This window comes from Cygnus atratus, chromosome 2, assembly GCF_013377495.2.
Source record: "Cygnus atratus isolate AKBS03 ecotype Queensland, Australia chromosome 2, CAtr_DNAZoo_HiC_assembly, whole genome shotgun sequence".
NCBI lineage: Eukaryota > Metazoa > Chordata > Aves > Anseriformes > Anatidae > Cygnus > Cygnus atratus.
In genome coordinates, this window is record NC_066363.1 from 55,232,709 (window position 1) to 55,260,599 (window position 27,891).

General features: G+C 39.2%; 1 protein-coding gene across 1 annotated transcript in view; it reads right to left on the reverse strand.

Annotated features, from left to right (window-relative positions):
- The window catches only part of ADCY1 (adenylate cyclase 1), a 165,080-nt gene that overhangs the window by 85,095 nt on the left and 52,094 nt on the right, over window positions 1–27,891 (reverse strand). Inside the window, exons 3-4 of the mRNA XM_035549896.1 lie at window positions 17,519–17,637; window positions 6,724–6,835 (exon numbers count right to left, since the gene is read on the reverse strand). Of these exons, the coding sequence (XP_035405789.1) occupies window positions 6,724–6,835; window positions 17,519–17,637 (231 nt within the window). The remainder of the gene's footprint in view (window positions 1–6,723; window positions 6,836–17,518; window positions 17,638–27,891) is intronic.

The window sequence follows — 27,891 nt, forward strand, 5'->3', positions numbered from 1 at the left end:
AATAGTATAGCCAGCAGGACCAGGGAGGTGATCGTCCTCTTGTACTCTGCTCTGGTGAGGCCACACATCCAGTACTGTGTTCAGTTTTGGGCCCCTCACCACAAGAAAGAAATTGAGTCCCTGGAATATGTCCAGAGAAGGGCTACGAAGCTGCTGAAGGGCCTGGAACACAAGTCCTATGAGGAGTGGCTAAGGGGACTGGGGTTTTTTAGTCTGGAGAAGAGGAGGATCAGGGGAGACCTTATTGCTCTCTTCAGCTACCTGAAAGAAAATATGCTTCTTTATCACACAGGATGCTAAAGAAATGCTTCCTCTTTACTAACAAGATGACATGATTAAAATACTTGAAATGTATCTTGCCTCTTATATCACAAGGTACAAGAGATACAAGCTGTGAGCATGACAATAGCCTTGAAGGGGCATGTGTAACTCTAAGTGAAGCCAAATGGGAAATTGAAGCCTTGAAAGCCTAGCTCATTCATATCAAATCCATGCCACAACTAAACCACCAAGCGAAAATGCACTGAAATATATAAAGCAGCAGTGTATTGAAGCAGCAAGTCACACAGACTAGCTGTTATATCCAAGAGTTCCTTGGGAAAGTAAAACCAACAAGATGAAATGATTGCATCTCTTATCAAAATTATTAAAAAAAAAAACAAAAACAAAAACAACTAAACAGATGAATGACAAACTGTGAGCTATTCATTGGGACCTAAGAGTAATCTAGAATCTACACATAACTATACGTTTCTTCCTTGCACAGAAACACCATTGAAGTTCTAATTAAAATTAAAATGTTCCTAAGATATAAACAGGTTTATTCAAACACATTTTTAACAAGAAAAATCCAAGCTTCATTTACCTATGTACATTCTTTAAAACTTCAATAGAAGCAATAAACAAAGGCATATGTGTTTGTTATAAACTATTTGGCCTTTTAAGACACCTTTCTGAAAAGTCTCAAACAGAAGGCTCTCAACCTTCCTATGAGAGAAGTATGGCACAAAGCACAGAAAATGAATGCCCACTACCCATCATTGTCTTTAGCCATACTGTTGAAGGATTGTTACAAGACATCTGAAGACCTTATGCAAAGATCAGTTGCTTAAAGCAATTATTGATAATTTGTAGTACAGAATGACCATCACTAAGGCAAAATCTGAGATTGCACAAAGCTACTCTGGTTAGCTAAAACTGGAAGAAACTGAGAAACTTCAGAAGCAGCAGCCTGAGCTAAATAAACTAAGCCCGAACAGCATATAAAAATCAATAGAAACTAATGCAAAATCAGTTTTTTATTGTACACTATTTGACCCACTCATAAGCCTTATGAGAACCTGAATTAACTGCATACATTCAGAAAGATGACTTCCTATTGTTGTGTATGTTCCCAAGGAAACCTCTGCAGATTGGGCAAACTTATCCAAAATGGTTACAGGAGATTATACTCAGGCTGGCAGCCTGTCACACGTGGGGTCCCCCAGGGATCAGTACCAGGCCCCTTGCTGTTCAACATCATAAATGATCTAGATGATGGTATTGAAAGCACGCTCACCAATTTTGCAGATGACACTAAACTGGGTGGTGAGGTAGACATGTCAGAAGGGAGAGCCATCTTAGAGAGACCTGGACAGGGTGGAAGAGCGAGCAGGCATATCAGAGATAAATGCAGTTCTGCACCTGGGACAGTATAGCCAAAGAGCCCGCTACAGTCTAGGATCTGTGTGGCTGGGGAGCAGACTTGCTGTAGTGGGTTTATGTGGCAAGGTTTGGTAGCAGGGAGCTGCAGGGGTGGCTTCTGTGAGAAGAATCCAGAAGCTGCCCCATGTTAGATAAAAGACAGTTTCAGCAGGCTCCAAAGAGACCCGCCACTGCCCAGAGCTGAGCCAATAAGCGATGTTGTTTGCACCTCTGTGAAAGCAGATTTAAGAAAGGGGAAAACAAACAAACAAACAAACAAACAAAAAACCTGCTGAACAACAACTGGGAAAGTGAGGAGGGAGAAACAGCCTTGCAGACACCAAGGTCAGTGAGGAAGGAGGGGGAGGAGGTGCTTCAGGCACTGGAGCAGAAGTTCCCCTGAAGGAGGCTGTAGCCTGTGGAGAGGCTAGCTGAGCCCCTGCTGGAGCAGTTTCCAGGCTGGAGCTGCAGCCCGTGGAGAGGAGCCCACACAGCAGCAGGTGACCTGGCAGGATCTGCTGCCCATGGGGGACCCATGCTGGAGCAGTTTGCTCCTGACAGATGGACCCCATGGTACGGACTCATATTTGGAGCAGTTCTTGAAGAGCTGCTGCCTGTGGGCAGCTCCTGCAGGATCAGTTCGGGAAGGACGGCGTCCCATGGGAGGGACCCCACATGGAGCAGGGGAAGAGAGTGACTGAGAAGGAGTGGCGGAGACGAAGTGTTATGGACTGACCGCAACCCCCATTCCCCAGTTCCCCCATGCTGCTCAGGGGGAGGAGGTGGAAGAGGGTGGATGGGGGGAAGGGTTTTTTGGTTTCTTTCCTTTGTTTCTCACTTCTCTAGTTTGTAGGCAATAAATTTTACTAATCTCCCTACTCTGAGTCTGTTTTGCCTGTCACAATAATTGTTGAGTGATCTTCCCATCCTTATCTCAACCCTTGAGGCCTTTGCATGGTATTTTCTCACCCTTTCCCTTTGAGGTGGGGGAGTGAGAGAGTGGTTGTGGTGGAGCTCAGCTGCTCACCTGAATAAAACCACCACAGTTGCTAAAACGGACCTGTTTTCTCAGTGGACAACAATCTGAACACGAGTCAGCAGTGCGTTACTCCAGCAATGAACGAAAATCAAATCCTGAGCTGCACTCACAGGGACATAACTAAAAGAAACAGAGATCTGATCATCCCATGCTACTTAGTGCTTGTCAGGTTGTCCAGTTCTGGTCCCCACAATTCTAAAAGATGCAGACAGACTGGAGAGGGTCCAAAGGAGGGCTATGAAGATGATCCAATATCTAGAGAACCTGTCCTGCAAGGAAAGACTGAAGGAGTTAGCTTTTTTCACCCTGGAGAATAGAAGGCACAGGGTGGATCTCATAACAGTATTCTGGTACTTAAAGTGCAACTACAAAGAGTATGGAGGCTCTCTCTTCACAAGGAGCCACATGGAAAGTTCAAGGGGAAATGGGTATATGCTGCACTGGGAGAAGCTTCATCTTGATATAAGAAATTTTTTTTTTACAGTTAAAACAAACAATCACTGGAACAACCTCCCCAGAGACACGGTAGAATCCCCATCACTGGAAGTTTTCATGAAGCGTTTGGACAGTGTACTGGCTAATATTTTCTAGGTTCCCTTTTCCAATGAAACGTCAGACCTGATGTTGTTTCTGGTCCCATCCAACCTGTGCTGTCCTATGATTTTAAAATCAAGGTGCCTTGAGACTGTGACATTACAAGTATTTCAGTAACCAGACATAACAGTGAATCCAGAGGCATTCATAACAGATCCTCTCCATGTGGATTCTTCAATGCCTGTCTAAGGTGAAATTACACTCTTGCAAGGACTGTCACTCATTTTTGTCAAGCATTTTTTTTGAGACTTTTTTTCTTTCCTTCGAAGTTATTGAACTTAATCCGTTGATTCAGAAGTTTTTAAGGGTACCAGAGTCATATATAAAATATAACTACCTAAGATTTTTTTCTTTAAGAAACCAGCCTAACAATGCTATTGTGAAAACATAAAATGTGCCATCATTACAGTGAGTTTTTTCTTCTTTTTTCTTTTTCTTCTGACAGAGTTCAAAGACTGAATGATTTAATAGCCTGTACAAGATGATTGCCTGAATAAACCAAAAGAAATTACATGATAAAAGTACACAAAATAATTTCTACAGTGAAGAAGATTAGGAATTCTCTTCCCTCTCTATTAACAGAATGTACAAGCAAACTTTCAAATGAGTTGAAAGACAATAAATTGAAACCTAAGGTTTGCCTTCAGAACTCCCTGTCACAAGCTGTAACTAGAGTTGAAGCTAGTATGATTCAATAAATAAATAAATAAATAAAATAGTTATAGCTGCATTTCAAAAAGAGCAAAACTAATTGCCTTACAAAATAATAACAAACAGCATACAGGAAGAGGGAAAAATCTAATGCCACAATCCACAAACTAGCTTCTAAACACTGGAAGGATAAACTTCAAGATTAAATTGCCCCAGAACTCTCAACAAGTTGGGTGTTTTTTTTTGTTTGTTTGTTTTTTATTTATTTATTTTTATGTTTCTCTGAAACACCCGGTACCGGCCAGCTTCAGAACAATGTTGTCAAAAAAGCAAAGACTCACTGTTCTTACAATGTGTTAATAGTCCAAAGTGACAAGAGTCTTCATGAGACTTTCAGCAAATACATGCAGTGTTACACTTTCTGACTTCTGTTGACTTCCCACAATGGTGATAGCAATTTTTAAAGCATTACAGTTGTAAGACAGGACAATTGCTGTACAAAGGGTTGTCACAAACAGTCCTTCCAGTCATCACTGCTTCCTAAGAAGGAGCAGCACATGGTGTGCATGCTCACAGATCACACATTAGAAGTCTCAGGGATCACACCTATCACCATTACACTTTTCTTGAGGTTCCCTGCAGTTTCCTCCCTCATCATTCTGAATACACCACGGCACTGTTTTAAAATAAACATAGTACTCTCATTACACCAAAAAATTAATATCTAGAAGTTGCTTTAACTGGGAAATTAGAATCATTCTGAAAAATTATGGTTCTCAGTACATTTCTTCTGACTTCAGGGGACAACAAGTCTCCCTTTACCACATCAGAAGGCAACAGAGAAACAGGGAAACATTACATCCTTAATCACAACCCGATGCAGTGCAGTATGAACTAGAAGGACATGTAAATAACAATTCTTCCCCACATAGCTGAAAGAAGATAAATTTATTTTCAAATTTGGAAAGAGAACGTATGCAGGCTGAACAGAAAAGCAAAGTTTTTTTAGCTTCTCTGCTGTCTCTGATCTGCTTCTTCCCCACAAAACAACTGACCTCACACCATGAGCCAGTATCTGCTTGTTACCCTTGCTTCAGGTGTCACTAACACCTCCAGTTGTCTGTACCTGGCCAGAACTAAAGGAGCAAGAATGGTACGGTAGCCATTTCCCTTGCTTCAGTGCCATAACACATCACAGGCATGGGTGTTTGTATGTGAACGTTAGTTACTTCACAATACTGATGTGTTATTACAGTGCCTTGTGTTTCATGGCTAGGATGACTCTACAAATGACAGCACTGTAAATTTTTAAAGAGCTTATTAGATGTCTTGTTGCCATATAGAGGAGAAATTCAGTAATGAAATGAAAGTAGGGAGAGCAGCTATTTAAACAGCTATTTAAGACATTTAAGCTCCTGACAATGGTCAGCTACATGGAAGTCCCTTTTATTTCAAATCTATATGTCTCTGAAGTACTCTGGGCAGAAAACCTGTGCTCCCCATGAGGCATTGCCAAATGAGTATGTTACAAATTCATACACCTCCCCTCCCCCCCAATAAAAATCCACATTAATTGCTTCTCTACTCAGCATCTAAATTAATCTTCTGTTAGTCTTCTGTTTTTCTTGTAAAAAGGACACATTTTTCTTGTAAAAAAAAAAAAAAAACACACATTAGTTCCTTTCTGTTCTGACTTGAACAGAGTGCAAATCAGGACATAGCACTTGATCAAAAGATACCCCACTTAACTATGGGAGAGAATAGGTCTTCCTCAACCCCAGCACCTTATGAAGCAGAAAGCATCTTTCTACTTGGTGTCCCTGAGAGCCTTTTATCAAGACAGAGCCACAGATTGTCCATAGACTTCAGATCTCTTATGTAGAAGACTATACTGAGAAAAAGTGAGTTTGGACTTAGATGCTATTTATGTTGGGGACCTGAATAAATGTGTTCTTCTAGGCTGCTGCATACAGTGGAGAAGCATCACTTATGTAGAGGTGATACTTCTCAACAACAAAGGCTCTGAGGACAAGGTTAGCAAACAAGAGAGATCTGATGAAGTTTTGCTTTGTTCATGGAGAAAACACATTTTTAGCATATTGTTAAGTGTAATTTGAAACCAGCTGTGTGAACTTTTTTAGGAACTTCCATGCCTCTCATTTCTTGTCAAATGCTTTTAGTACTATTAGAGTGCTAGGAGGTACAGGCAAGGAACATTTCTCTCAAATTCTTTTTCCTTGGGGAATCTGCATGAAGTTAGTGCAATGACCAAATCACATATTGGTAATGATATAAATCTCTTTATGCCTACAACAACCTCTGAAAAGTTACCATCATTTCTGTCACGAGTGTTGTCTGTGAATTTGATTCTCTAGCTTCTTATCATCACAGAAAGTGGTTTTATATTGTACCTCAAAAATTCATATTTTCCATTAATCTGTTTTTTTACATGCAGGATAGACATTTAAATACTGAAATATTCTCCTCGTTTTGTGTAAACATGACCAATGAAGAACACCGATGGCCTCCAAAGAAGCACAAGAAAAATATATTTAAATAAAGCAATTTTAACTCCTTTCCTAAACAGTTAGTATAGGCTATTTTCTCTCCAGGATATTAATTTAAAAATGTAAGCTTTAGAAACTCATAACACACAGGGCTAAACCCACCTATTACAGATTTCTAACATATTTAACTAATGTATTGTTATTCAGAAAGGAATTTCAAGTACATTGAAAGAAGAATGTTGTACTTACTGTAGCTAACTCATCAAATTTGCCAAAGAGCTCATTCAGCAGCTTCACCAGCTCTTGGGCAGTACACTGCGATGCCAAACTAGTGAACCCCACAATGTCTGCAAACAAAATGCTGTAAAAAAGGAAGAAAACACAGAGATATCAGTACAGAAGACATCCTCACGTTCTCATTTTCCTCTTTTATAGCATGATAGGGACCCAAAGCACAGACTCAAGCAAACCATGAAATGTTATCAAAAATGCTACTTAGAATAAAGCCAGCAACGATCTGAAGCAGAGAACTAGACACAGGTTGGTACTGATAATTGTGTGTGAACAGGTAACAGAGCAACCATTACACTCTTGGCATGTACAATTACATCAAAAGCTCAACTTTTTAATCATTCAGCACTGACAGTACATTCATGCATCATTTTTCAGTTAAGAGGAAGGTTGTTTTACATACAACTACCTTAATAATTCAGTATGGGTTTCTTGATAATCTTTTAAACATTTAAAAGATTATTTATTAATCCTTCTCAATCAATATTTGATTTAAAACACTGGTAATTCTACACAAAAGTGAAGTCCAATGAAAGAACCCACAATACATAAAGAACATATTATATGCAAGCTGAGATAAAATATGGAAATATTGTTTGCTAAGACACATAGTCATAGTTCAGTTATGGTTGTGAACTAATTAATACTGCAGTTAACTACATACATACATTTTGAAGGTAATGTAATAGGCTCAGTTATATGATTACTGTTAAACATTTTTGGCATAAGGGTTTTAAAATATGTAACTTTACTTTTTTTTTTTTTTTTTTTTTTAAATTGTGCCACTGCTTTAATATAATATTATTTAAAGATGCAAAATATGTTTCCTGTGTCTGGACAAGGTACAGTGGGTGGAGGCAAGACCGTGAGTACAAGCCCTGCCCTTTTTTAGAGCAAATTCTGCCATGAAATGTTACAACCATAGCAACTGCTGCATTTCTTTTTAATGGAAGCAGAAATACACATGATCAACCCTCATTTTTCAGCAGGGGTAGTAGGAAACAGACAGTTGCTGAGCAGGGGTTTTACAGAGCCAAAGTTCAACTGTGACTGTGAGCCTGCTGCTTCCATGGTCTGTTGCCAGTCAGGAGTGGCAGTGCTGGGAAGAGTGAACCCCTGGCAAACACATGGAGCCCTGATAGTTTAAAACTGGAATTCAAACTTATTAGTTGGCTTATTTTATTTTAGCTAGCATGCTGACCATTATCTCTTGCACTTCTTCATCAGTTTGTGTCCATCTATTGCCTCTTCCCTTACTACTTGGACTACAAGTGTTCTGGGGCAGTACCAACACTTACCCTTTATTGTACAATGCCTAAAAAATGGAACGGGGTATCTTGGTTTGTAACATGGGGTTTTGACTTTGGAAGTAAATACCTATCTGATGCATTTTATTTTATTTTATTTTATTATTTTATTTTTTCTTCCTGTTATATCCTGCTCAGGTATTTAGAACACAAAGAACATGGAAGGCATTTATTGAGGTGTGGGAAGATCTTACACAGGGAGCGAGAACAGAAAAAAAATTATAATGCTTTTTATGGTCATGGAACACATAAGGGTACTACAGAGAGAAATGATAAGATATACAGTGCCAGAGTTACAGTGATATGCCTGAAGTGTTTCCATAGCAAAACCATATTTTCAAATATATTTAAATTTCTATTTCTCAGCAGAAGACAAAGTAACAATGAAATTACCTTTCCTTTGATTTGAATATATTATTCACATGAAAATAATGTGAGTCTTAAATGGAGGCCATGCCTAACATTGATATACTAAGAAAAGACAAATCAACTACAGGAGTGACAACAATGTTAAGGCACGTTAATTATTCCTGTAGATGCTCTCATTCAAGAGTAAAGCAGTCTTGGTTCACTGTAACTTAATTGTTGATCACCATGGAGTTTCACATTCTCAGTGAGGATTAAAATAGAGTGACCTATGTCTACCTTATTTATGCATATAAGAATACATATAATGTTATGCTAATACAAAGAGATGCTCCATAGTGATTGCCAAATAATTGTTTTTTGTTTGTTTGTTTGTTTTAAAAAAGTGTTAACATATATAGAAACAAGAAACGAGAAGCTACATGTTAGCAATCACTTCTCTTAACAACCATTCAGGGATATGACTCTCCCTGCCTTAATTCCACAGAAAACTTAACAATGGCATTAGGACACTCTGGTGAAAAATCAGCAAAACAATCTCAATTAAACTGTGACTATTAAAGAAAGAAGAGAAATGAAAGTGGAAAGAAAGTGAAAACAACAGATAAAAGTTACTTCTTACTGTCTAATGAGGTGGCCTGCACATGAGTCAAGTGCAGTTCTCCTTTACAAGTGGTGTAACTTTGACGGTTAGCAAAGCTAGTTATTATAGTGCTAAGTCTGGTGTTGCCTCATTACCCAGGTGCTAAGCAATGCTCTTATTCCTTCATCCCACATCTGAGAGAATGGACCCTGAGGAGCTATCATTCTCTTTTGCTTGTGGACTGTACCAAAACCTCTGCAATCCCATATCCCAGGTGCTTATTATTTGTCCTGCAGTTTTGTCATACCAAGTTTTTACCACTAAATTCAAAGGATCAGGAAGATTGGCTATTCCAGTAAAATCTTAAATTGTTTTGGATTTTAGAAAGACGAGTTATTAGCATCATAAATTCTACTTAAATCTTATATGGGAAATAATCAATTTTTGAGCAGTGCTTTCTCAAACTTTTGCCCTGCTCTTGATTTTAATGTCTGTATGATGCTGATGTGTTGAAGGAGCAGTGCTGTTCGGGGTTGGAGGTTTGCTTAATCCTAACACTGTCTGCTTGTTTACAAAAGATCAGAGGAGCATATACTGAGTACTACTAAAGTGCAAGACAGAAGCAGCAGGAGAGAAGTTTAAAATATTTTCTTCTGATGGTTTTATTTGAGATGCAAGGCATACTTTTATTACTGGTTGTCTATCTCAAAGTAACAGCTGTGGCTACACTTAAAACCCTCATCATTCCATTAACACCTTCTGCTCATAACTAATTACCACTTGTTGGTACAGTGGGAATTGGGTTAGTATTTCTTTTTTTCTTGAAGCATTTGTAGTTTTGACTGTAGATTTTCTGTGGCTATTTCCTGAAACTTTCCACCCATCTTGATTGCACTTTGTAAAATGAGCCTAAAATTAAATTTTTTTTTTCCTTATAATAATATCTTAGTTTTAAGATTTTTTAATGTATTAATAGATAGAGCCTAAATACTCCCCAGTGAAAACACTGGCTATCTTTGTAACATTTGGTGGGAAAATTAGCTTCTTTTTTTTTTTTTTCTAACAGAAAGATACCTGATTTTTCATTAATACTTTTTATGCGTAAATGGTTTCTTTCAGTTACCAACTTTGCAAACAAAGTTCTTCAAGGGTTTGTCTCATTTCCCACCACCATAGATGCTACGATTCGCCTCTTTCCTTCTGATCTTAGAATATTTCCTTCTTTCTTAATGAAACTCACCTTTCTGAAAAGATAACTTGCTTCTCCGATTACTGTGTACAGTAGCTGAATCTACATTTACTTATGAACAGTTTCTAGTAGACACACAGACAACACTCGTAATCCCTAATACCCACATAAATTTACCATAAAACTACAAATCCCATGCAATACCACAACAAAGCCTAGATGATAGATACCTGTATCTTTCTGTGTAATTGGTGGAACAGATTTGTAATCAGTAAAGAATATATATTTTTTTTTAAACTGCTAGTTCTTTACTAGCAGTTTTTAGTTTTTTACTATCTAGTTTTTTACTCCAACTTTTTAGTAGAGGTATCCTAAGACTTTTAAAAAAAGTTTCCTGGTGAATTTGATTGATAAACAGCTCTCCCTTCCCCCACAACTATTAATTTCTAACTTGTTCTTCTATAGAAAACCTGAATAAAGGCAAGGCAACACTGCACTGAGCAACTTCAGGAATTAAAAAATCACTATGAACAGTCATTTCTCATCTCTCTGTCACAAACAAGGAGCTGAGCTTGTTCACATCATTTTCTCATGCTCTGTGACTAGCTGGAGCATCTCTGTGTCGATAAGCACTGAATAATTCCACCAGAACCTTATGTGTTCCTGCTTTCTCTCATCTGCTCCCCTGATCTCCATGAGCATTCGTAGCCAGCACAGTGACATGGCAGCCCTACTGCGGCACTCCGAGAAGATGCTGCACCTTGCTAAAATGGAGCATTGAAAGCCTGTATCTTGGTGTAAGAGATTTAAGCCACTTTCCCACTGAGATTACTGACGGAGCAATATTTTTCTGTGTCTCCTTATGGCATGTACCAAAAAAGAAATCCTGCCAAGTTCCAGAATAGATTTAAGAGCTTGTAGGTGGTAAATGTTCATTGTTAACAGTGCTCTTTAATGTGCCCTTTGTGCTTGAACAGTCCTGCTGGCTTCCCTGGAGCCACTTGTATAAACTCAGCAGAATAGGGAGAAGTGATATGGCTTGGGTTTTTTTGATGGTTTGTTTTTATTTTCTGCTTGTGTCTTTTATTTAATTAGAATACAGCTTAAAGTAAGAGTGATATTTTAATGGCACATGCTGCATCAGAAAGCATCTGTAGGATTTTTTTTCCTATTTTTTTCCCCTGAAAATCAATCATAAGTGAAAATTATTAGAAAATTTTATCTGTAACTCACTGCAATGATTAAGAAACAAGTGCTCTTAAAAAAAAAAAAAAAAAAGCACGTCAACAGAGGATTATTAAAGCTAAAAAAGAGGAAAAGGGGAGGGGGATTTGTTTTTATGTAAAAAAATTCACTGTGAAGCCTTACAAGCTATATATATATTTATATATTTATATGTTTATATATATATATATATATATATATATAAAACCCTGTCTATAGTCTTCATGATCACAGCTTTTTAGCATTGGAATGGGTAATTCAAATTAAAATTTTTTCTGTGTTTTGATGCTTTCTAGAATACAGCACAGATCAGAAATATTTGCATGTAAGTAGCTGCAGACTGTCCTCTGGCCTCATACTGGGTCACAACCACATCTAAATGGCTACAAGGAATAATTTTATTGGTAGCTTTGAAACAGTGCATTGCCTGAAATTATTCTCGTTACACTGAGACAGTTCTATTTCTCACTTGTAAAAATTAGGTTAAATGAAATTGCTGTACCAAAGGCCCAAGAAATCAGTAACAGATCAATGTTCACTTTGTTTCTTTCTTGAACTATTAATTACAGAGCAGAGTGAATTGTCTGTTCAGATACCGTGTCAGCCATACATGTGTTGAAATGGTTCTATTAATATCTAATGGAGTGGGAAAAGTCCTTTTCAAAATACGAAAACAATAAAACATTTTGGGGACTCTACACAGGGCATCTATTTGAGCTGAAACACTACTTGAAATTATTTAGTTGAATTATAGCTACATGGAAAGATTCTGTCAGAACTAGGGTGCTTTTACAGTAGCCACTGTGCATATATATGTGTATATATATATATATGTATGTATGTATATATATCTGTAAACTCCTCAGCCCTATAGGGCCAGACAAGGGGTAATAAAAGGAAATATAAACCCTACGTTACTTAACCTGATTTTAAGGAAGAGATGTATCTTTTTATGTTCCAAACCACATTCCTGAGTATCACCGAAGAGCAGGTATATTGGGGAGTCTTCCCATGTAAGCTGACATATGGTCCTCACATCCTTCATGGTGACCTTGGCTGGGGTTACCCCTGTAAGATAGTACTTGTGCTATGCTGAAATGGCTCTTCAACTGCATATGAACTACTTTTTTTTCTTTTTTTTTTTTTTTCTTACGAGGATCAGAAGTTATTTTGATTGTGATTATTTTCCCATCCTAAGGCTTGAATCTAATGTTCTCATGTGGTTCACACTATAATTCTGAAAGTGTATTTATGTTTCATTTTACATTACAGTTTTTTTTTCCTCTCTTTTTTTTTTTTTTTTCATTTAAAGAATATGCATTAATTTCCTACTGTATAACGATTCTGTCCAAAAACTTTACAAGGTAACAGATGTACAAAAGCCTCACTTCTTCCTCTTTGGCTGACAGAAAAAACATCACATCTTCAAGATTGTTGAATAATGTTCAGGTATTCCACACAAAAAGTAGAAGAAGCAGAGATGTATGTAGAGTGAAGAATGTGTTGGGAAAGGACTGATTTTCACCAGATTATCACAGTTACTTTTGACCTCTTTCTTTGGGAGGGTTCCATAGATACATAGTTTCTGATTTAAGCCCTACCCTTTAAAAAGTGAACATGGGGGATTAGTTTATCTGGGAAATATTTCTTGTTCCTTTCTGCACACACACAAACACATTGATATGAATTAAAACTTTTTCTTGTGCCATTGTCTTGCTTCCAGATGTAAATTTAGGCCTACTGATCCTTCTCTTTTGACATGAAACTGCTGCTGAACAGAGAGCTTCCATGCTCTTCCAAAGTTAATGGATTGTGAGAGAGGGGAAAAAAAATATTTTTTTTCTGTATGTTTTACTTAATTTACAAATAAAGAAAACCATGACAAAACTACCACAAAACTTCATATGAGAAATGTCAGGAAGGGAAAATATACAAGTGATCGAGTTCATTTAAACAAAATTCTAAGATTGGAACAATTCTTTTAAAAATGAAAAATCTTGAAGAAAAATAAACAATTACAGTGTAAGAAAATAAATATCTCAAGTGGTCAAATGACATTTTAGATTGTGAGCCATCAGTATTTCTTTCTGCAAAGCTCAAGCAGTAAGTGTGAACACAGTGCAAACAAGGATCTGCTTGTATTAGAACTAAATTATGAAAGTTCAAGAAAGTTCAAGCATTGGAACTGGAGGAGCATGAAGGGTTCAAGTTTTCACCCTCTTCACTTCTGGCACTTTCAGTAACAGACATTCCTCGGGTTATGAGTTTATACGTATCTTCCCCAGCAGGTATTTTTCATTATCAAAATGTGAGTGATTTAGAGAAGAAAAGAATTTTTCCCACAAACTACTGCTGTTCCTATGGCCCTTCCAAGTTCTTTCGATGACACTGTCATCCATATATAGAGCCATATATTTAGTGCTTTTTTGTGGGCTGTATTCACTGATTACCTTAGAACCATCTCAAATGCAAATATAAAGTACGTAAGGCTCCCTCTCTACACAGAAATCTTCAACTGATGTTAAAGGATTTTAATGCTTCTACTGCAGAAAGAAAAATAAAACCCTAGATGAATCCTCATTTTTTTTTCAGGTAAATAGTTTTTGTTGGTCATGGTTCCTTTCTCCTTTCTCCTTTCTCCTTTCTCCTTTTCCTTTTCCTTTTCCTTTTCCTTTTCCTTTTCCTTTTCCTTTTCCTTTTCCTTTTCCTTTTCCTTTTCCTTTTCCTTTTCCTTTTTTTTCCTTTTCCTTTTTTCTTCTCCTTCTTCTCCTTCTCCTTCTCCTTCTCCTTCTCCTTCTCCTTCTCCTTCTCCTTCTCCTTCTCCTTCTCCTTCTCCTTCTCCTTCTCCTTCTCCTTCTCCTTCTCCTTCTCCTCCTCCTCCTCCTCCTCCTCCTTCTTCTCCTTTTTAATAGGTGCAAAGTGGAAAAATCATGCAGTTTACTCATTTTATGCCTATATCCTTCAGTCTATCCATTCTGGAAGATGACACTCTGACAATCCCAGATATTTGCCAGGAAAAAAAAAAAAAAAAAAAAAAGGGTTGCAATAAAAAAGCATAAATATACAGCATATTTTCTCTTCTCTACTGCCTAGCCTTGGGGTTTGAAACTCCAGGAATTTAGAAATATAGAATGCCTGGTGTGGAAAGGACAAGTTATGAGAATACAGGGATGGTGTCTTATATGTGCCTAGTACAGGACTGAACTGCCACTACTAAGAAGAAAAGTTGCTTTCATCTCCTTAAAAAGGTAAGGTCCACATCTTATTATTGGCACTGACCCCCAGTTGCACTTCCTGAAGGGATTCTGTAGGACTGTCCTACACGCTGGTGTCAGGCTGAAATGTGCAGAGAGTTCCCCTTCCTCGTTCTAATCTGCAGAGTCACACAGCTCTGAGGGTGAAACTGATATATTGGGACGTGCTAGCAACAGCGTTCTAAGTATTTACAAGGGCAGTATTCCCCCCCTTATCTTTTGTTTGAATTCAATAGTTGCATTACAAACATAAGTTATTGTTGTGGTTTAAACTGGCCGGCAGCTAAACACCACACAGCCGTTCGCTCACCCTCCCCTCTCCCTCTCTGGGATGGGGGAGAGAAACGGGAAAGTGAAGCCTGTGGGTTGAGATAAAGACAGTTTATTAAGACAGGAAAATAATAATAATAATGATAATAGTACTACTAATAATAATGTGTACGGAACAAGTGATGCACAATGCAATTGCTCACCACCCGCTGACCAATGCCCAGCCTATCCCTGAGCAGCTGGCCCCCCCACCCTGTCTAGCCACCCCTATGTATTGTTTAGCATGACGTCAGATGGTATGAAATACCCCTTTGGCCAGTTTGGGTCAGCTGTCCTGGGTCTGTCCCCTCCCAGCTCCTGCTGCACCCCTAGCCTGCCTGCTGTCAGGACAGAGCGAGAAGCTGGAAAGTCCTTGGCTTAGTATAAGCACTGCTTTGCAACAATTAAAACATTGGCATGTTATCAACGCTCTTCTCATCCTAATCCAAAACATAGCACCCTGCCAGCTACTAGGAGGAAAATTAACTCTATTCTAACTGAAACCAGGACAGTTATATAGTTTCTTACTGTATACTTGATGAGAGGTTTCCTGTTTTCGGGTCTCTTCCCCAAGGATCTTTCCTTTCACATTAAAATGAGACCATATCACTTTTTCTCCATTTCCCTCAAAAATATCTTTCTAATTCCAGAGAATGAATTCATCTCCCCAGAGGAAGTATTCAAGTTCAAAGTCTGATGAACTCTACATAGAAGCAGTATGTGAGTCACAGCAGCCTTACGGGTTATGTGAAATACCATGTCATGCAGAAAAGGATAACTCCTGAGGTTATGTTTCAAAAAGACTTCAGCACAACAGAGAACTCAGAAGCATTATAATCAAGCAGTTCAGTTGCAAAATAATGGAGTTCAAGAAGACTATCCACACTGTAGTCAATGTAAGGACCTATTATGCATGTAAATTATAAATGTACTAACCAGGACAACATTGGCTTGCATTAAGCCAGAATATAAATGCAACAAACAGTGGTATGAACATATTTTGTAACACTGTGATGGCATAACCAGACACAATTTTTTATAGGTATATGAGCAATCTGATCACCAAAGAGACAAACAAAGACAGTAGGAGGCACCTGAGCAACAAAAACCTGGCAGAGAGCAGACAAGATAAGCACAAGTTACTGCAAATAGGCAGGCCATTGCAAACCAAAGAAAGAAGATAGGCAAGAAATAGAAAAAGAGACAAATAGTGTTGGTGGGGTGACAGTAGTATGAAAGCATGAGACATAAACAAGGAAAAATAAATGAAAAGAAGACAGCTCACTTTCTGGTCTTCTTTCTGGTATCACAAGCCTGATAACCTTGACTTTGGCAACTGAGAACTACCAAAGCCCATATCCAACTATGCCAACTGTGCAGCATCATCTCTGGGGTATTGTACGCTTACAGCTAACTTTAAGTTGATGGTTAAAGACCAAGAGATTTTTATATGTAGTGATGATGATTAACATAATGTAAGATTTAATCACTGGAAAAAAATGTGTTTTTAATGAATAAATTCAATAATGCTTAGTTTACAGTTTACAAATCTGACCTGATTTGTGAGTCTTTCTAAATAATCCCTTTACAGTAATCTGTGATTCCCTGGCATAGATAATTTTAGTTGCAGCAGCTTAGTCACTAGGAAGTGGTCTTTGCAAATATTACAGCCAGCTCAATGGGAGACAGGCTGAACCCCAAGAGGAGGATACTACTTCTGGATAGGTGAGAGGAGAGTTTATGGAGTTTACTCCTTTGCCACATGAGCAGACAGTGAAAATCTTATGAGAAGACAGTTCTATGACATCTCCTATTGGAGTTGCACCTTGCTTAGTGCAAGGATGGTACCTCTTTGAAACTGTTTTCAGTGTGGAAGCACTTGGAGAAAATGTAACTAGAGGAATTATCATAAAACAACACCATTCAGACAAATCCTTAAGGGAATTTATTTGGAGTGGCAAAGAGAATAGAAAATGAGAATGCACTTCAACAACAACCAGCATGAATGAGGCCACTTGCACAGTAGTCTGTTGCTGAACAAGAACAAGAAGTCAAATTGGGCCTCAGTCAATAACATCTTCTGAAGAGGAATGCTTGTGTGATGGGGACAAACATATATTAAGTTTACCTCACACTTTCCATGGTGTTACTCAGAAAAACTATAGTACTAAAAGTAGTCCAGCTTACTATCAGGAAAATAAATACAAATAAATTATTGTTACCATGCAAAATAAACAATTCTATTCACTCAAAATGAAAGATGGCACAAAAAGAATGACTACTCATTTGAAATGTTTCCTGCCTCCCAGCATTACTATTGAAAGCCATTTATTAAGTCATCATTTTCTCCTGAGACTATTAAGTCTTCCTAGCAGCCCCATTCTCCCCCTTCCCATAAATGACAAATCTTTACTATACTGATTGTTTATTATGTTCCAAGACCTGATCACAACTGCATGTCGCTGTATATTTACTAAACATTCTCTGCTTTAAATTATTTCATGGACTATATCAATCCTACCTAACATTGTCATGTCTTTGAATGTAAATCTTGTGGAAAATCCTTTCAGGAGGCTTCAGGAAATCTTCCTTCATTTCCATTGCAACATTCCTGGGCAAAAGACTCATCAAGAGACGTTCCTGAAAAAAATGTAAACAACATCAGTTTTGTGCTATAGTATGTTGTCTATTATTCAACTGTTTTAAACTAGGAAACTAGACAACCTTTTCCTACTCTAGTCTGCTTCCTGAGAACATTCTCTGCATAAATAGTATAAACCATTTTTTTCAGACTTCTGCAGCCTGCGCATTCTTTTTAAATATTCTGCACAAAATAAATAAATAAATAAATAAACAAGCTACACAGAAATGGAAGAGGCAGCTTCAAAAACAGATAATTTTCCAAAATTTTCATTATCACAATGTTAATAGTAGCAACTTTCTTTATCTCTAGTAGCTTTTATCTATCTGAGAAAGAATTTCCAGGATCATTTGCTTATCCTTTTGTGTATCCTACTTCTGAATCTAATGAAAATGTTACATGACAAGGACTATGACAGGTGGTTATTAAGCAGAGAGAACGGATGACAAAACTATCCACACAGTACGAATCAGCATAACCGTAATAAAGGCACAGTTTTAATGGCAATGTCTGTTCCAGCCATCTTGTTAACAGAACACATTGGTACAAACCCCTGTTAAAACACATCTCTGCTTGCTATATCTGCATAGATATTTTAGCATGTGTCACTGACCTGCATAGAAAGGACCTCTAATATTTCGGATCTCATCAGTATTGAATATAAAGGCCGATGTAGTTATTCCAAATATTCTGGCCCTGTCACAGGGACCTGTAGAACTTGCAGCAGGTGTTCTTAGGTGTTGTAAGGTGTACTTAGATACCTGTTGAATTTTTCTTTTCACACAGAAAACACAATTCAAAATGCAATAGACCTGTTTTTTGTTTGTTTGTTTGTTTGTTTTTGTTTTGCAGTGAGTAGTTACAAGTCTATGCATCAGACCTGCTAGCTTCAGTTCTGGAAACATACTGAAGGAATTCACATAACTGTATCTTATCTGATGATCAGGAGCCACAGGAATGGCAACTGTGAGATATCACATCACATAAGTGTAGAACTTGTTTGAACTACATCATCCTGTTATTTGAATCACATTAAGTAAGGAGCAATAATTAACACTCAGAAGAGGGTATCTGCACAGGCAAATATGCTGTATTGCTCACATGCACACATGTACCAGATAGAAACTCCAAATAATACACAAAGGATTTTTAATTTTACAGTTTCATCTGAAAGATGACAAATAGATTATTTATGTCACTAAGGGAGAAGATAAACTTTGCAGAACTGCCAGAGTTCTTATTTTAGACTAATGACCCTTCCTGTATCTGTGGCAGTGCATATAGACTTGAGGTTAGAGATCACTAATTAAGCCTATTTTCTATTGTTTTCACTCATATACTATGAATATTGCAGAATATGGTGAAATTAAATATTTGTGAATTTCAAGTTAACCAAATAGGCTTACAAATAGATCTTGGTAAGAAATGATAAATTACTACAATTTTTATGTTAATTTAATTAAATATTCTTACACCTCTGCAGAAGAATTATATAATGCAGGTTAAAATCCAAAACAACAACAGCAAAATAGTCAGGAGTAGATCTTACCAGGTTCTGTTGCTCACATATTTACTGTTCTAACTGAATTATACTGTCGCTGTAAAATAAGCTGATGGCTTATTAGAAAATAGAGAATCCACAAAAGAAAGACATTTGGACTGACAAATTCTGTGGTGCTTGATATAGTAGAAACTCCAAAGGATACTGGAATCTCAGAAATATTATCCTGGGTGCCAATTTTCTGATGTCTGAAAAGGACAATTTATTCGCTGCAGCTTCTTTTTAAGTGAGGGTCTTAAATAAGATCTTGAAATGGCTAAGTAAATTCCTGAACTGTTATAGAGAACGTGGGGTTTTAGTTTCTGTTTCCTAAGTCACACTAAAACAAAGCAACAAACAAAAATTATATTGACAGATCCTTAGCGACTAATGCTCACTGAATAGCACTTCTACGGCCTGTAAACACAATTACAGTACATGAGATGAATAAACAATCACAGATAACTTCTGCAGTACATGGCGAACAACACAAGACAAGGAAGTAATAATCATTGCTGTTAAGGTAGCACTGCAGAGCTGCAGGATGAAGCACTTCACACCTTTGAAACCTGTTGCTGCCAGACCTGCTAAGGAAGGCTACAAAAATGGTGGTTCCTATACATTTTGGTTTGAATATTACAACACCTGAAGGGAGCTTTACAAAAATCCTAAACATGAAATTGTGATGATTTGCTTTTTTTTTCATTATAGAAGGAAAAAAAAAAAGTAATGAATTACTGAGGAAGACTTGTGGAATCTTTACTGTGGAATAATTGTAGAGTCTTTACAAAGAGGGTTAGCAGCCTCAAACTCAACAAGCAAGGAAAGACTCAGCCATGGCATTTTGAAAGGACAGCTACTGCTGTCCTTTCAGGCCAAGAAAGGAATCAGCAGTGTGGCTCTAAAGAATAGTCACTACAGAACAGACTGGAAAAGATAAGAAAGAAACCCACACTGGAAAGTATCAAAGCACTGAATATAAATGAAAGACAGCATCTAACTTTATTTAAAAAAAAAAAAAAGCAAAAAAAAGCCTCTTTTATTTTGGGCAATATCTCATCTGTCAGGCAAAGTGGCATTGTTTTCCAGGTCACCATAAGGGATGATTAGATCTCAGAGGTTTGGAAATGTAAAACTGACTTTGTGAATACCAAATACTGCTGTTGGAGGGCTTGGGAAATGGCTCTTGTCTGGATCTCTATTCTACCATCATTGACTGATTTTTCATTTGCTCCCATATGGCTGATCTGATTGAAAAAATAATCTGAACACCAGACCAAAAGGAAAACTAGATGTGCATGGCTGCATAGTGAATTGAATGGAACAAGTGACAGTACTGAAGCAAGGCCAGTTACACTTGTAGTGACATTCATGCCTGGGTGGCTGTCACCTCTGATGGAGATGGGTGGTGACAGAAAAAAATGCAAGAGTCAGACAGGGATCACTAATCAATTAGCAACAGTTTTGACTAGAATAAACCAACACTCGTGGCAGAACTTCTTTTTAGCGACAACTGAAGTTGTATTGGGGAAGCCTCAACATGTGGCATATTCCAAAATACAGGGGCTAGTAGAAAAATGTTTCCACATTTTCATCTTTCTCATTGATCTACAATACAGCTTAAGCTTTTAACAGCTAGTTTCTAATCAGAAAATTAAATCTTGACACTGCGAACAACATCTGCTATCTTAGGAATTTGTACTCTCTCTTCCTGATATAAATCTTCACTCAGCATTAATATGCTCTAAGGTGAAATCACCAAAAAAAAATAAAAATCTTTTATGAGATTGTAATTGTCTGAAAATGATTTTGCGTTCCCTGCAGGAATCCCACTAAGAAAAGAAACTAACAGATTAGGACCTACATCCCCTTCATTCACTGTGTTTTTCATTAAATTTTTATTTTAAACTGTCAGATGTAGCCTGGGATTTGTAATGCCAAACTGGTCTGCCTCTGCCAATCATCCTATTCCTATTAATGAGGATTTATGTAACACTAATGAAGACTTAGTTAAATTTGAATAGAACACAACTTAAAAAATTTAATTCTTCCACAGCAATAAAGCATTGTTGAAAATAAGAAGGAATAAATCCATTCCTTTGACTTCAAGTCAAGTCAAAATTTGCATACTAAACCAATCAGGAATTGCTCAGTGATACCTTGGCACAATTCAACAAGTAAAGAATATCCTGAGTTAGAAGACACCCACAAGGATCATTGAGTCCCACTCATGGCTACACACAGGACCACCCAAAAATCAAACTATACATCTAAGAGCACTGTCAAATGCTTCTTGAACTCTGGTTGGTGCTGTGACCACTTCCCTGGGGAGCCTCTTCCAGTGCCCAATGAGCATCTCGGTGAAGAACGTTTCTCTAATATCCAAACTGAACCTCTCCTGATTCAGTTTCACACTGTTCCGCTGTTGCTGGTCGTGACAGAGATCAGCACCTTTAGTCTCTTTTCTAATCAGAACAAATCAAGTGACCTCAGCCACTCCTCAAATGTCTTCCCCTCTAGACCCTTCACCATCTTTGCAGCCCTCCTTTGGACACTCTGTAATAGTTTTATATCCTTCTTATATGGTGGCACACAAAACTGCACTTGAGGTGAAGCTGCACCAGTGCAGAGCAGAGTGGGGCAATCACTCCCCTCAATCAGCTAGCAATGGTGTGCTTGATGCAACCCAGGATACAGTTGGCCTTTTTGACTGCCAGGGAACACTGTTGAGTCATATACAACTTTCCATCAGCCAGAACCCCCAGATCCCTTTCCATGGGGCTGCTCTCTAGCCTCTTCTCCTTGAGTTGGTACATAAATCCAGGATTGCCCCATCCCAGGTACAGAATCCAACACTTGCTCTTGTTGAACTTCATATGATAGGTGAGCACCCAGCCCTCTAATTTGCTAGGCCTCTCTACCATCAGGGCATTCAACAGCTCCTCCTAATTTAATGTCATCTGCAAACTTACATTTAAGTCCTGCATCCAAACCATTTATTAAAACACTAAAGAGAAATGGCCCTAAAATGGGGACTTGCAAAACGCCACTAGTGGTGGGCTGCCAACCTGATGCAACCCCATTTACTACAACTGTTTGTGTCCAACTCATCAGCCAATTGTTCACCCCTCATATTATGTTTTTAACTAGTAGTATGCTGGACACCTTGTCCAAACAGATACTGTAAGAAACTGTGAGAAACAATATCAAGAGCCTTTCTGAAATCCCCCAAAAAATCATATCAACTGGCTTCCCTTGGTCAAGTAGGTAAGTAACCTTATCATGAAAGGATATTAAGTTTGTTAAACAAGACCCATGAACCCACGTTGGCGGTGACCAATGACTGTGTTGTCCTCCAGGTGTTTTTGAGTAACTCCCAGGATAATCTCCATAATTTTACCAGGCTCTGAAGTGAGACTATAATTATTAGGGTCTTCTTTCTTGCCCTTCTTGGAAATTGGAACAATGTTTGCCAGTTTCTAGTCAACTGGGACCTCTCCAGGTTCCCAAGCCTGTTGAAAATTAATTGAGAGAGGTCTTGCATCAGCCAGCTTTTTGAGCACCCTGGGATGAATCCTATCAGGCCCCACAGACATATATGCATCCAGCTGGAGCAGCAAATCCCACACAAGTTTAGAGTTGTTTAAAAGCCCTTTATAATGGAGGGAAGGAGAGAAGAAGGGAGGGAGGGAGGGAGGGAGGAGGGCTGTGTACTGCAGTACTGCCTTCCTGTGATTTCTCTTCCCTGAGAGGGCAAGTGGAAAGAAGCAAGCAGACAGCAGGGAGAATGCTGAAGGAACAGTTTCCATCATCTGCAGGCTCTATTCTGTCCAAACACTTTCTTCAACTTTCTCCAATACAGAGAAGCCAAGACATGCCTCTCGGCACAGTTCCCTCTCCCATCTCTGTCACTGTCCTGGATGGTTTCTCCCACCCACACTCTGGCTCTACTTTTACTGGATCCCCCAGCATGTATTCTTTATACATTTTTTTCCCCTTTCTCCAAATGAAGAACATCCCGCCTATTTTGAAAACCATCACCATTCTTATTTTACTGTTTCTTCCAAACACTTGTGACTTTCTTAATGTCCTTTTGAAAATTTCATCTGGATTTATAATCATTTTATTCAGCTTCCCAAACAATACTATCCAGCCTAATACCACATTCCATTCCTATTGCGCAAAATGATTTATTTTGACATCTGTATGGGAAATGACTGATAGATTTTTCAAAACCCTTTAGAAAGCTGTAAATCATTTACAAACCCATTCTCCCTTCATCAGAAAAACAGGCTTCCGTACAGTAAAATGTCTTAATGTTCACAGCCAGCATCTTCTCTTCTCTTCCTCATTTCCTGCTGTGTAGTTGGGTGGCCCATGAACTAGATGTACTTGCTGGGCTTTTCCACGCTGAATTATTTTTCTTGTAGATTATCACATGAGATAAATAGAAAACAAAATGGAAATCTTCCTTACAGTCAGTGTAAATCATTTCATCAAAGGAAACAGTAGTCTCCATTGTTTCTGAGATACAGGAGAAAAGCAACCAGAGGAAGTGGAGCTGTGGCTTCTTGTGTTTCCTTGGTTTGTTGAACCTCATTGCTTGCAAGAGCCCTGTTCACTCATGTCACTGTATATGCATGTCTAGTAGAATTCATTCTGAGAACTAAGTTACAGTCTGGACCTGCTGAGGGGCCATGCAGAAAATTTTTGCTCATTATGTCTTGCAACCCCATGAGAATGGGCCTGTAATGGATGCAAGTCAGTCCATCTTAGCCATCTTTGTCATGTTTCTTCTGAACTTCTGCTTACAGCCAAATTACTGATCCTGCTGCCTTCACCCACCAGGGGATTCAGGCCCAATGTCTGGCTTGGAAGAGAGATTACTCAAAATAGGACTCAGTGGTTTCCAAGCTTGTGCTGGGGAAAGCAGTAGCTCTGGATGGTCCACCCTCACACTCCCTGGCCCTGATACTAACGCATATTACTTAGGAAAGATTGCATACCCATGGTCTGTTGCTTTCTACATTTTCATAAGGACTTTAAAAACAAGCAAAAACAAAAATAAAAGAAGAAGCATGTAACATGTTTAGCACCTTTGCTTTCTGACTGACGTGATTTTTTTATTTTTTTTTTTTATATAGTGACTGTCCAGTTACAATGGCAAACAGGAAAAGGAGCTCACTTAAAAAAGAACCATTTTGATCATCTACACTTAAAAGGATTTTTATAATACAAAAATGAAATCTAATCTACTAGATTATGCAGTCAACAAAAGATCTTCTAGTATTACAATTCTTAAATGGGAAGTGCCACCATATTTATTTATTTATTTATTTTTCTGGAGAAGACAAGCTTCAGGCACTCATAAAAAATGTTCTAGAGACTGTTTCAAAGTCAGCTCATGTATGTAATTTTGAGATTTGGCTTCTACTTTGTCATCAGGGGCTACAAAGTACATTCTAAATATTACCACCTGCTACCTAATTATACCTTGATAGATTACTCTTGCATAATTTTAAAAGATACTGCTTAGTGTGTTTATGGTCTCTGTCATACCTATATTAAACTGTACATTCATTTTACAGTTTCCTTACAAAAACTGTAAGGAAAAACAAAAAGAGAGAGAGAGGGAAAAGAAGCCTAGTGCACTGAAGAACGACTTTATGTAAAACTACTGGGATTCTTTCATACTACCTGTAAGCTGAAAAATGAAGGCAGTATATTTCCTTCATACATTATTTTAAACTATACTTTGAAAAATGGACTGCTTTGTCTTCCAACTAAGTAAGAAAAAAAAGCACTGTTAAAGATGGTGATTTTTTGGAAGCCACAAGGTGGCAATGTTTCAGAACATTCATGAGATTACTTGAAAATTTCTATCAGTAAATCCTTGTTACAATCATAAGCAAAACAGACCTTCCATAAAATTGCAGTCTAGTGCACTAATTTTGAAATGGTAAGAGGATGGCTAACAGCATACTATTATGGTACATGATCATACAATGCAAGATGGCTATGGTTAACCTATTTATTTTTGTTTAAACAAATGGAAGGCCGGATATGTCATCAGCATAGTGTTTAATAAGGTGTTGATAGACTCCACACGGAAGATGATTATTTACAATAATAAAATGAAGAAGGTAAGACTTACTGAAGGAAATAAGGGAGAGTGAAATCTTGGCTAACATAGAGAGCAATGCACAGCATTGACTGTAGAAGTACTGGGCTTGAGAGTATCACATAATCATAGAATCGTCCAGGTTGGAAGAGACCTCCAAGATCATCTAGTCCAACCTCTGACCTAACACTAACAAGTCCTTCACTAAACCATATCACTAAGCTCTACATCTAAATGTCTTTTCAAGACCTCCAGGGATGGCGACTCAACCACTTCCCTGGGCAGCCCATTCCAATGCCTAACAACCCTTTCAGTAAAGAAGTTCTTCCTAATATCCAACCTAAACCTCCCCTGGCGCAACTTTAGCCCATTCCCCCTCGTCCTATCACCAGGCACGTGGGAGAATAGACCAACCCCCACCTCACTACAGCCTCCTTTAAGGTACCTACAGAGAGCAATAAGGTTGCCTCTGAGCCTCCTCTTCTCCAAGCGGAACAAGCCCAGCTCCCTCAGCCGCTCCTCATAAGACTTGTTCTCCAGACCCCTCACCAGCTTCGTTGCCCTTCTCTGGACTCTCTCGAGCACCTCCATGTCCTTCTTGTAGTGAGGGGCCCAAAACTGAACACAGTACTCGAGGTGTGGCCTCACCAGAGCCGAGTACAGAGGGACAATCATTTCCCTAGACCTGCTGGCCACACTGTTTCTTATACAAGCCAGGATGCTGTTGGCCTTCTTGGCCACCTGAGCACACTGCTGGCTCATATTCAGCCGACTATCAACCAATACTCCCAGGTCCTTCTCGGCCAGGCAGCTTTCCAGCCACTCATCTCCCAGCCTGTAGCTCTGCTTGGGGTTGTTGCGCCCCAGGTGCAGGACCCGGCACTTGGCCTTGTTGAACTTCATACAGTTGACCTCAGCCCATCGGTCCAGCCTATCCAGATCCTCCTGCAGAGCCTTCCTTCCCTCGAGCAGATCGACACACGCACCTAACTTGGTGTCATCTGCAGACTTACTGAGGGTGCACTCGATCCCCTCATCCAGGTCATCAATAAAGATATTAAAGAGGACCGGCCCCAGCACTGAGCCCTGGGGGACTCCACTAGTGACCGGCCTCCAACTGGATTTGACTCCATTCACCACAACTCTTTGGGCCCGGCCATCCAGCCAGTTTTTAACCCAACGAAGCGTACGCCAGTCCAAGCCACGAGCAGCCAGTTTCTTGAGGAGAATGTTGTGGGAAATGGTGTCAGAAGCCTTACTGAAATCAAGGTAGAACACATCCACAGCCTTTCCCTCATCCACTAAGTGTGTCACTTTGTCATAGAAGGAGATCAGGTTCGTCAAGCAGGACCTGCCTTTCATAAACCCATGCTGACTGGGCCTGATCGCCTGCTTGCCCTTCAAGTGCCGCGTGATGACATTCAAGATAATCTGCTCCATGAGCTTCCCTGGCACTGAGGTCAAACTAACAGGCCTGTAGTTCCCTGGGCCTACCCTCCGGCCCTTCTTGTAGATGGGCGTCACATTTGCTAGCCGCCAGTCGACTGGGACCTCCCCTTATAGCCAGGACTGCTGATAAATGATGGAAAGTGGCTTGGCCAGCTCCTCCGCCAGTTCTCTCAGTACCCTCGGGTGGATCCCATCCGGCCCCATTGACTTGCGTACATCCAAGTGCTGTAGCAGGTCGCCAACCATTTCCTCATGGATTATGAGGGCCACATTCTGCTCCCCATCCCCTTCCACCAGCTCAGGGTACCGGGTATCCAGAGAACAACTGGTTTTGCTGCTAAAGACTGAGGCAAAGAAGGCATTAAGCACCTCAGCCTTTTCCTCATCTTTTGTAACTAAGTTTCCCCCCGCATCCAGTAAAGGATGGAGATTCTCCTTAGTCCTCCTTTTTGTGTTGATGTATTTATAAAAACATTTTTTGTTATCTTTAATGGCAGTAGCCAGATTGAGCTCCAGATGAGCTTTGGCCTTTCTAATTTTCTCCCTGCACAGCCTCGCAACAGCCTTATAGTCCGTCCTCTTTTCCAAAGATTATAAACCCTCTTTTTTTCCCCTAAGCTCAAGCCACAACTCTCTGTTCAGCCAGGCTGGTCTTCTTCCACGCCAGCTTGTCTTTGAGCTCGTGGGGACACACCATTCCTGAGCCATTAAGATTTCCTTCTTGAAGAGTGCCCAGCCTTCCTGGACTCCTCTGCCCTTCAGAACCACCTCCCAAGGGACTCTGCCAACCAGTGTCCTGAACAGCCCAAAGTCAGCCCTCCGGAAGTCCAAGACAGCGGTTTTACTGATCCCCTTCCTGACTTCACCAAGACTAGAGAACTGAACCATTTCGTGGTCACTCTGCCCAAGACAGCTCCTGACCACCACATCTCCCACCAGTCCGTCACTGTTTGTGAACAGAAGGTCTAGGGGGGCACCTCCCCTGGTAGGCTCACTAACCAGCTGTGTCAGGAAGCTATCTTCCACGCTCTCCGGAAACCTCTTAGACTGCTTTCTCTGGGCTGTGTTGTGCTTCCAGGATATGCCTGGGAAGTTGAAGTCCCCCACGAGAACAAGCGCAGACGATTTCACAACTTCTGCCAG